Consider the following 11,883-nt stretch of genomic DNA (forward strand, 5'->3'; position numbering starts at 1 on the left):
AGAACATATCTATGTAGCCATGGCTGTCCTAGAACTCTGCATGTAGACCAAATTGGCCTCAAACTAAAAGAGATCCACCTGCCTCTGCTTCCAAAGTGCCGGGATTAAAGTCATGAACCACCATGCCCAGCTTGTCTAGTGTTTTAATTACTAGGAAACAAAACTATCCTAATGGGCATAGCTAGTACCACCTCGCTCATCTGTGGTGTGGTGGTGGGGATGAGGGATAGATGACCTCCCCCTTGCCCCTACCACCTCCAGCTGGCAAGGGAGCCGACTGCTTTACCAGCTCCAACACTTGGAAAAGTAGGCCCTGTGCCTCCTCAGGGCAGCCCAGCAGAGCTGACCCTGTTGATGAGTGCACAGATAAGCCAGCCCCAAGAATGCGAGCATGGGAATCTTGCCCCACCCGTTATCTGCCATATGGAGGTAAGGAGGGTAGAGATTCCCTCCCTCCAACAACACCTGAGGCAGCCCTGGGGTCATAAGAGGAGGAGAGCTATCCCTGCCTCCTACCTGATTCAACACTCGGGAGAGCAAGCCCTGCACCTCGCCTGGGCAGCACAATAAAGCTGACCCTGATGGCAAGAGGAGTGGGTGAGATAGCCTTGAGTGTGTGTGAGTGGGATAGCTGGCCATACCCCCATTGTCTGCCATGTGGTGGCGAGGGTGAGGGAAAGATGCCCTCCTCCCTTGCCCCTGCCACCTGTGGTGGGCAAGGGAGCTGACCCCCCCTTACCAGCTGCAGCACTCAAAACAGCAGGCCCTGCACCTCACTTGGGCAGCACAATAGAGACAACCCTGTTGGCAGAGGTGTGGGTGAGCCATCTCTGAAGTTGTGAGCATGGGAGAGCCATCCCTGCTACTCATCTGTCATGCGACGGTGTGGGTCAGGGAGAGATGCCTGCCTTACACCTCACTTCTTACCGCCTGCAACAGACGAGTGATCGGATGTAGCTAGAGTTTTCCTGACTGGCCCACAGTCAGGACAAATCTCTCTCACCTGCCAGTCCCACAGCCACTCAGACCCGACCAAGTAAACACAGAGACTTATATTGGTTACAAACTATATGGCCGTGGCAGGCTTCTTGCTAACTGTTCCTACAGCTTAAATTAATCCATTTCTATTAATTTATACCTTGCCACATGGCTAGTGGCTCACCGGCATCTTCACATGCAGCTTGTCATGGTGGTGGCTGGCAGTGTCTCTCCCACCCAGCTTCCTGTTCTCTCAATTCTCCTCTCTGTTAGTCCCGCCTATACTTCCTGCCTGGTCACTGGCCAATTAGTGATTTATTTATTGACCAATCAGCAACACATTTGACATACAGACCATCCCACAGCACTCTGACCCTCTGCTTTACCAGCTGCAGCACTCAGGAAAGCAGGCCCTGCTCCTCACCTAGGCAGCACAGTAGAGCTGACCATGTTGCCAGAGGCGTGGGTGAGATACCCCTGAGGGTGTGAGAGTGGTATAACTGGCCACATCCCCTTGTCTGTCACATGATGGTGAGGGCGAGGGAAATATGCCGTCTCCCTTGTCCATCACCTGCTGTGGGCTAGAGAGCCAACCCTCTGCCTTACCAGCTGCAGCACTCGGTAAAGTGGACCCTGCACCTCACCTGGGCAGCATAGTAGAGCTGACCCTGTTGACAGAGGTGTGGGTGAGCCAGGCCCGATGTTGTGAGCATGGGAGAGAAGTCCCCATTACTCATTTGTCAACAGGGGAGAGATCCCATCCCCCCCACACACACACACACCCCTGCTCATCAACACCTGAGGCAGAGCTGGCCCTGAGGTCATAAGAGCAGGAGAGCTGGCCCTGCCCCTCATCAGCTGCAGCACTGGGGAGAGTGGCCCCTACACCTCACTTGGGTAACACAGTAGATCTGACCCTGAAGGTGTAGGTGTGGGAGAGCTGACTTGAGGACATGAAAGCAGGAGAACTGGCCCCGCCCCTTGCTCATCGCTGCAAGGGATGAACTAACCAGGCCAATGCATGAGAGCTCCCCCTGGTGGTGAGAACAGGGGAGAGCTGGCAGGCTGACCAACCCTGCAGCTGCCCAGGCCCAGAACCAGGGTTATTTGTTGCCCACTCGAACATCCATCCCATCTGTAACCTGCTGGAGCATGGAGTCTGGGGTGGGTGGTGGGGAGTTGGATCTCCACAACACAGGGCAGCAACAGGATGTCCAGCGAGGGCCTAGTGTCAATGGTGCAGAGACCACAGACCTCTAACTAGATTCTTTGCCATGAATGCTTGCATGTAAAGATGTGTGGATAAAGAGATTTACTGTGTGACTCACTGTGTAACACTACAGCTTCCATGATGAAAATTTTCCCTTTCTTTTTTTTCTTTTCTTTTTTCTTTTTTTTTTTGGGGGGGGGTGATGGGTGGGATTGGGAGGCATGATGTGAAAGACACAAAGAATGAATAAAAAGAAAGGTTAAAAAAACCCTATCCTGCCGGGTGGTGGTGGCGCGCCTTTAATCCCAGCACTCGGGAGGCAGAGCCAGGCGAATCTCTGTGAGTTCAAGGCCAGCCTGGGCTACCAAGTGAGTTCCAGGGGAGGCGCAAAGCTACACAGAGAAACCCTGTCTCGAAAAGCCAAAAACAAAAACAAAAACAAAAACAAAAAAAACCCCTATCCTAACACTGGAGATAAATATCATGATTTCACAAGATTAAAAGGGCTTTTCACTAAATCTATAAACTAAGGATCACTCTGCACAATTACTGAAGGTAAAGTGATTTCTGAATTAAATTCATTATGATCTAGACACTTTGTACTATTATCAACCACAAACCAAATCATGAAGTATTTTTTTGAAACAGAAAATTATTTAATGCGTGTTCAGCATTTAAGAGAAACAAGATAGAAATATGGTGAACCCTATCTTGCTTTCTTTAAACTTTCTTCCCACAAGGTAATAGCAAATATGGTACATGATGCAATGTGGCTTCACAACTGGTTTATTTATGCTAGCTTTGAACACCCAAGTTACATGAACATCACAGAAGAACAGCAGTAGTCACTTGCGCATTGCAAGCTCAATCTGCAGAAATAATGATGGAAACAATGCCTTCTTTGTTGTATTTTCATAGATTTTATGACTGTAAAATTCTCTTAGATCCACAAATTTGTAACATTTTTTTCTGTGATACAACAGAAAATACATTTGAAAGCTATTACAAACACTCTAATCCAATAGCATCTCAAATTTCAAGTCATTACATTTTTATCTTGGAGTATTTCTCTCACAGGCAGTGTATGTCATTCTATATTCAACACATTACAAAAACATCAGCCATACCTTCCCTCCCATTTTTTCCTCTCCTACTTAAATATAATTTCTTCTTTTATGTTGGTTAATACTGAAGTCTCTATGTCTATTTGTGTCAACTTCATTGATGGCAGAAAAGTTGAGTGTAGGAGTAACATAAATTGGGTCAGACAATATATAGCATTTTAATAAACAACACTGGAAATTCTGGCATGCATTGCATATATCCTGTAGCATGCTTTATATTATGCTATTATATCAGCATGGGCACATTTTAGTAGATGTCACTACCTGCAATTGGCCACAATCATTGCTCATTATATCTCCATTCTTTGCCCAGTGAGTGTGAGCCTCATGTTGTAAATGCTCAGTCTGTTGCTTTCGCTCTAAGACAGTCTGATTAGGGCCCATTTGTCCTCTGTAGCACCAGTCTCCGCTGTCACTTTCTATAAGTGGCAAAATGTTCCAGGCTCATCGAACCTGCCCCAAAACTTGGCACCAGCTACCCTCCAAGGAGCCCTGGTTCCTGTAAATGGAAGAATAGTTTAAGGAGCCAATGCCTGGGTGCCAGGTAGAACAGTGATTTTTCAAAATGCGACTGGTTTTGGGTCAGTTGACTATAAAGACCACTCAGACTATTGCAGCAACAGAGCATGAAACTTCCAGGGCAAAATTCACTTTTCTAAATTATTTCAAAATAAAATGTCCAAATTTTATTACCTACTATTATATTTCATACTATACTATATATTGTCAATACCCAATTCAGGCATTCAGATTTCACTGTTGATAGTCACTTAGAAGTTTCCATTTTGTTCTTCTTTTGGGTCCTTCATCCATGAGTCCTGAATCATGTTCTAAATTGTAAGAGTCCAAAATGTGCCAGGGCTGGAAAGTCTAATACTTTGTAATCACATGCACATGTGTAACCTGAAAGAGTCAAATCACTGAAATAGAGTATGATGGTGCTTACCCCAAACTAGGGGTAGGGGAAAATGGGGGATTATTAGTCAAAGAGTAAATAGAAAAAGAGCTTTGAGATTCATTTCAAGGCACCAGGGTTAAAAATTGTGTGATGGTGCATCCTTTTCATCTCAGCACTCAGGATGTAGGGGCAGGTGGATCTCTGCGAATTTGAGGCCAGTGAGTCTCAGGACATCCAGGGGATACATAGACCCTGTCTCAACAAAAATTATACATTTCAAAATGTAAATGATAGATGTTAATAACAGAATCAAAAATCAACTGCAAGTACTTAAATACATGGAAACAATCACACTGGACACATAAGCAAAAGTCAGGGCCTGAGATATGGCTCAGCAGTTAGGTGTACTTGTTTCTCCTCCAGAGGAATAAAGTTGCCAATACCCACTTCACAAAGCATGAATGCATGTAACTCTAACTTCATGGGATATTGCATCATCTTCTAGCTTCTGCAGGCACTGCAGCCACATGCACAAAACCATGCATATACAATATAGTTAATTTTTTTAGTTAAAAAAGCTAAGATTTAAACATTTTTTATTACAAAATTATCTTCCTTATTTGGACTTTGAAAGGAAAATCAGCATGACTATCTGTATAGAGTTGTTCAATGCAGAAAACTAAAATAATACAGCATTTAGAATATATTAACCCTTCATACACACAGAAACAGCAAGAGAGAGAGAAGAAAAGTGCACCGTTTACTACAAAATTAAAATTTAAATAACATCCCTGGACCTTATCAGGAAATCTTACCTCCAGAAAAATAATGAAAATCTGAAAACAGGTCACTGAATACCACAGATAGAACATTGCTTAATATATATGAATTGAAGCTAAAATATGAAAATCACTAGTTTCTAAGGCTTTTTCAAATGGTATTAATTTGCATTTTCATAGGTCCAATAGAGTCCTATATTACTTTATTTGAGCCCTTGCACACAGGTATTTTTCTAGCCTAACTGTTTTACTACTATTATTTATTTATTTTGCCCATAGGTGGTATTGAGCAGTGAACATTAAATTTTCAGTGGCTCTTAGATGCATATAGATGAGCTCCATTGCCAGAGTGTTGTATTACTCCAAAATCCTTCAAAGCAGCACAGAATATCAGAAAACATAAAACTTGCATCTATCATCAACAGAAAAATTTTACCTTCGTAAACTTTAAACTTCCTACACACTAAATTCTTGTGGATTAATTGCTATAAATTCTCATAAATTTTCACAAGCTGTCTTTTGCATGGTGCTGGAGGTCAAACGTGGGGCTTTACATATGATAGCACGTGTGCTGCCACAGAGCCACATTTCCAGCTTCTTATTTTAAAAATTTTGGTGTGTTAAAAACATAAAACAGATTATTATAAATTCTACTTGTTCTTATTCATTTGCCTTATATTACATGCTACACAAAAACCATATAATTGGAATTTGTACATCAGAAAAATATTTCCCTATTAAAATCAACACAAAATATCTTGACATGTATTATATTAACAGAAAATTCTAGTGCAAATACCGAAATCTTTGAATAGATTAAAATACACCATGCCTGATACCCAAATTTTACAATATCTGGTAATTGTACAACTACCACAGTCACAGCACAATTGTGTTTCAAAATGTAACTCAAACCATAGTTTAACATTTTGACCAAGTAAACCCTCCCTAAAGCAGTGGCATTTTAGTTTAGAATACCAAATAAAAAATCCAAGACTGGAGAAAAAGTAAACATACTAATAGTCACCCATAAAAGACATTTTTATGGGTAAAAGAAAAGGCACATTTGGACTGGAGAGATGTTCAGCTGTTAAAGGCTAGGCTCACAGCCAAGGGGAAAAATCACACTTGATGGAAAATTCTCACCTTTAAACATCACACATAGACATCCATGAAATGAATGCCTTGCAAAGTAAAGAACTTACAAAGAAAAAGTAAAGGAAATCCTCAGGGAGGGACACAGAATGGGAAACAAAATGGCAAATTTAAAACTGCATATGTAATAGTAATGGCAACTAAAAGCAGCAGTTGGGAAAAACTAAGAAAGAAACAGCCTCAGAGCTGAGTGATCTATTTCAGTAGAAGAATATTTTCTTAATGTGTAATGGGCCTTGAGTTCAATTGCCTGAATCACAAAATAAAAAGTAAACAAATGAACAGATGAATAACCAAATCAGTACATGATATCAAAGAAAGATTTGGAATAATAAATGTAAATATACATTTTATAAAAATGAAAGTGGACAAATATAATATTTTTGAATGAAATTATACATAGAACTTTCTTCTTTTTGCTTCTTCCAATTTTTACTATAGAAATAAGAATGAATTTTAATTAAAACACATCAACACATTAAAATACTGAAACATCTTCTGAGTAGTTGAATTGGCATTTCCTATGTATGACTGCATCCCTAGGAATTTTCCAAAAATAATTTTTAAAAATCAGCTTCCTGAGGAGGGAGGGGTAGCTTTGCTTGGGATGTAAAATCAAAACAAAAAAAGAATACACAAAAAAGAAATAAATAAAAGAGCAGATTTCTGCAATATATAAACAATTTAGTTTCACTCTAGAAATGACAATGGCCTCTTTCTGAATCCATAGATGTGTATGTCTCAGCCCACCCAGCACAAGGAGTCTAGCAAAATATTTCTGTGAATTTTAGTGTCTTATTTGTGTTTTTCTGTATTCTCTGGATTTTCTTGAACCAATGAATGAACATTTTAAATTATAAACAATTTAAAGCAATTTTGTTTTCACAAGAATACGACTAAATAGAACTATATTTGACTTTCTATATGTAGCCATAGTCATGGTTAGAAGTAAACAGAAATTAACTTGCCCTTATGCAGTATCTAATAGTCAAGAAATGTTCTCATTCCCTTCATTAGCAGAAAAGAAATTCACAAGTATAAATTCCTTAAATCATAGAAATCTCCAATTGTATAAAAAGTTTTCAGTTGCCTTTGTTGTCTGGAGCTGCTTACATCTGAAACATATATTTCGCCATGAGAAATTCATCACATTACACTTATCACAATACCAATCCCCAGCTCTGTGAACAATGCTACGCTGTTTGTACTGAGAGAGGCTAAACCTTGGCTTGAACTTCTCAGGAAGGATCTTCCCGGAAAGGTATTGCCTACCTCTCCAGCTAGCTCTAGAACAGTGCTCAGGAGGAACTATAGCAGTTTGTTCTATCGCTGCTGCTGCCACTTGGGAAACAAACCGAGGTTGGACTGAGCTAGAGGACAAACTAAGGAGTGTCAGCGGACGAGTCTGAGACCACACCTTCTGCATTTCAGGGTAAGAACTGTCTACCTCATTTCTATTTGCTCTTACAGAAAACTTGTTTTCCTCTACAGAAGTAACTGTAGCAGCTGCAACAGCAACAACAACATCAGCAGTAGCAGCAGCAGCATCTTGGCCTGATACCTTCAGTGGCTCTCTCTGAGTACTATCATGTCCCTCATCTCCACCAAGCATAGCACTGTCTAATGGATGTGTCTCAGTTTCCTGGTCCTCATCTTCTTTCTTTCCTTGCTGATTTTGATACTGCGTTCTTACCACACTAACAGGGTTACTTGGGGGAAATTTTTGTTCCCCTTCTACTCTATTAAGGTCTCCGAGTCCTTGTTGGAGATGGAATTCAGCGATGCCCTTTTCATCTTGTTTATCCCTCTGTTTTTGTACCACCCCTAAGAGAGCATTAATCAACAGCTTCTGCTCATCCAACTGATCCTGCATCATCTTTACCTTTTTTCTGTGTTCCCGCTCCTGCTTCTCAGCCAGGCCCACCGCCAGTGCCAAGGCACTCCAGGCACAAGACTTCTTGATGGTTCTTGGCATGGCCGAGTCAGTCACGATGGTCTGCAACTCCCTTTCCAAAGTGCTCCAGGACTCACACAACTGCATCCTATGGAAACATCTATCAGACCCATGTTTAACTATTTGTTTGTTTAGAAAAACCACAACTTCCCTGTGGTAGAAACCACAGGCTGGATCACTAAAATTAATAGCCATTCTACGCGTCGTCGTCAGCCCGGCTTCTCACTTCAGAGCCTAACAACAATAGAGTGTGAACTTTGAACTCTTGGGGGTCCGCTCTCTACTCTTAAGATAGTCAAACGCCGCCTAGTGGTCTGAGGGTATAATTGACACTCCCCAAGTAGCACAGCTTTTTTACTACAAGGTTTAAGGTCAATGAATTAGCCAGTAGAAGGTACATAACACAGCATTAAAACCCCAAACAAAAAACCCAGTGAAGAATGTTACGCTGCTTACTCAGCCTGACAGTGAATACAGATGATATATATTTAATAAATATTTATTAAATTGAACTGGCTAATACTTATTTGCCATTACTAATTATATAACTTAATATTAATTTGGGAAATACTGTTTATGATTGTTGAAAATAGTTTACATTTTTATATAAGCTTACTTGAATTGAAAAGCCCATTTTATCAGTGAAGTTTAATTCTTGTAGAGTAAATTTTGAGCAGAGCATTGTGTTACCTGGCAAAGAGATAATAAATCTAGAGGTGCTGATAAGGTTAAAAAAATCACCAAGAGAAAAACTCTGATGAAAAAAAATGGACCCATGCAACACTAAGCGATCGACAGATGTTAAAATTACTAGGTGCAAGTTGGATGAGGAAAGTTTATATTAGGAAGCCCAGATTCTAGCCCTCTGAACAAAGTGATCAATGTCCACATCACTAAAAGTGAAACACGACCACAAAATTCCTCATCATGTGATGTGAGAGGAAGTACACAACCTTGTTGAAAACACTGTAATTAAATCTAATGTTTAGTTCTAACAAGCGGTTTAGAGGAACTTGATAAGGACCACACTAAAAAGCTAACTAGGCAATCCACCACGTGCTGAATGGAAGTGATTCTAAGTTTTTCCAAGTCCATTCACTATGTGAGAATCCAGGAACAGGAAATGGAAGAATATCAGCAAATGGCAGACCTTAGCCTTGCCCTAGTCTCTTTCCTACTCAGTAAAATAAAACATTGAGACAATCTGAAATTTTGAATTTGGATTCAGTATTGGATAATGTCAAAGAATTTTTAACATGGTAAAAATACAAATGTCTTTGACTATCTTTAAGTATCACTCATCTGTGCATAAGAAAATATAAACCTGTAAAGATTTTATTCCAACATTTTGTTACAGAAAGCATCATAAACATGGAACTATAGAAGTCATATACAGTAACATGATATATTCATACTATGGAAATTCAAAGTACTGCAACAGTAAATTATATTTATATAAATCTGTAAAATAGGTTTCAAACAATGTTATTTGAATGAAAAGGAAACATTTCAGAGGGTCACAGTGAGATAAAGTACATATTTTATTATATGTTTCCTTCAAGGTTAAAAAGCTATAAGCATGAATATAAAACACCTTTAAATAGATATAAAACATGAAATAAATTCATGAAGGTTCCTGCATCTGCATGGAAAGGAGAGAATTGTATCTCAAGGGGGGTAAAAGCAACCTAAATTTTATGATTTGGTCATTCAATATGAAAACATATTTTTCCAAGGAAAACATGGACATTTTGATTCTTTGTAAATTTCCTAAAATCTATTTTTAAAAGAAACTATAAGTGACCAGAATTTTGAAGTGGCTTTGGTGAGCTCCTGGTGTCAGTCAGTTAGTTCAGTGCCAGTTCAGCAGGGACAGTAGCTGGCACAAAGGAAGGGGACACAAGAGGCAATCTAGGCTCCAGTAAGCACTCAGTGACTGGTTGGTCTTTGCTGAGTGCCTAGCTGCTGTGGGATGTCGTTCAGTATGCTGTGAATATGTGTTTCTCTGATTGGTTGATAAATAAAATTGGCCAGTAGCCAGCCAGGAGGTATAGGCAGAATAAGCAGACAAAAAGAATTCTGGGAAGAGGAGAGTTGAGTCAGGAGTCACCAGTCAGACACAGAGGAAGCAAGATGTCAAGACAGAACTAAAAAAAGGTAACAAGCCACGTGGCTAAACATAGATAAGAATTATGGGTTAATTTAAATGTAAAAGCTTGTCAGTAATAAGCCTGAGGTAATGGCCAAGCAGTTATAATTAATATAAGCTTCTGAGTGATTATTTTATAAGCAGGCCACAGGACTGCGGGGCCTGATGGGACCTGGTGGGACCAGAGAAACCTTCCTACTACACCTGGTTGTGGAAAAAGCTGGAAAAAATGGCAAGAAAGTGAAAGCAAACGTATGCTCACTCCCATAGAACTAGACTGCTGACTCCTGAGAGACCACATCCAAATGCTTAAAGGCTCCCATGGAGGTATGGGTGGGTCAGCGCCATGGCTGGCACCTACAGGACAGTAATTTTGGAGCATTTCCCTTCTGAGGCACTGGAGCCATCTGCAAGTAATGCTGAGTAATACTTCCTAGTTTTTCTTAGTAAAGCTATCTCTACACAGCACTAGCAAACCATAGTGATACAGGGTGAATTTTCTTATAAATTGTTGTAGCATGAACCTCACATCCACAAAATGTCTAACACACACACACATACACATACATATATATATATATGTATGTATCATATATGTATGATATGTAACATTAAATATAAAATGTGTGTATATAACAGCAATTAAAGAAAAAATGATTTTGAGACAGAAAGGTAGGGTACCTGGGAGGGGTTGGAGGGAGGAAAAGGAGGGGAAGGAATGATGCAGTTATAATTTTATTTTAAATTCTAAAATAAATAAATAGAGTTTTACCATGAAAAAAAGAGGGGGATAAGGAGAAGGAGGAAACAGCAGAAAACCTCTTAGCTTCTTATTTTAGCCAGCCCTTTTCTTTCCTATTATTGCTCTGTAACTGAGGTTATATTCCCTGCCTCTCTCCTCTTTCTCTTGTTCCCCCATCCCCTCTTTTTCTCTTTTCCCCTGTCTCTCTGAGCATTTCCATAATGGAATTTTTATAAACAATTTAGTTTTGGTTTATTCCCTTCCCTGTCCCCAATCTTCCTGTCCTCCTTTCTGCACCTTTGGTTATGTAGAAGTCAAATTTGGAGGAGGGAAAAAAGGGGACAATAATGTAATTGCATTAGAATCTTAAAAAATAAAAAGAAATAATCTTAAAAAGTCAAGTGGATCTTGGGGGAGATGGATTCCCAATTTTCTAAGAAAGCGTGAGATCTACATGAACAGCCTGGACATGAGTGGGGGTAGTGAAGGGCGAGGGTCGAGGGAAATAGAGCATGGGTGAGTGGGAGATCCCAGCTGGATCAACAACAGAGAGGGAGAACAAGGAATAGGAGACCATGGTAAATGAAGACCACATGAGAATAGGAAGAAGCAAAGTGCTAGAGAGGTCCACAGAAATCCACAAAGATACCCCCACAACAGACTGCTGGCAATGGTGGAGAGACAGCCCGAACTGACCTACTCTGGTGATTGGATGGCCAAACACCCTAATTGTCGAGCTAGAAATCTCATCCAACTACTGAGGGATCTGGATGCAGAGATCCATGGCTAGGCCCCGGGTGGAGCTCTGGGAGTCCAATTAGCGAGAATGAGGAGGGTTTATATGAGCGAGAATTGTTGAGACCAAGGTTGGATAAAGCACAGGGACAAATAGCC

At 40.5% G+C, this 11,883-nt stretch overlaps 1 protein-coding gene across 1 annotated transcript; it reads right to left on the minus strand.

Moving 5' to 3' along the window:
- Positions 1-7,195: 7,195 nt before the first annotated feature.
- LOC131900165 (testis-expressed protein 13A-like) lies at positions 7,196-8,185 on the minus strand. Its single transcript, XM_059251529.1, has one exon. It carries the CDS (start codon positions 8,183-8,185, stop codon positions 7,196-7,198), a length of 990 nt encoding a protein of 329 aa, XP_059107512.1.
- Between the last annotated feature and the right edge of the window lie 3,698 nt (positions 8,186-11,883).

The sequence above is a fragment of the Peromyscus eremicus genome, chromosome X (assembly GCF_949786415.1).
Source record: "Peromyscus eremicus chromosome X, PerEre_H2_v1, whole genome shotgun sequence".
NCBI lineage: Eukaryota > Metazoa > Chordata > Mammalia > Rodentia > Cricetidae > Peromyscus > Peromyscus eremicus.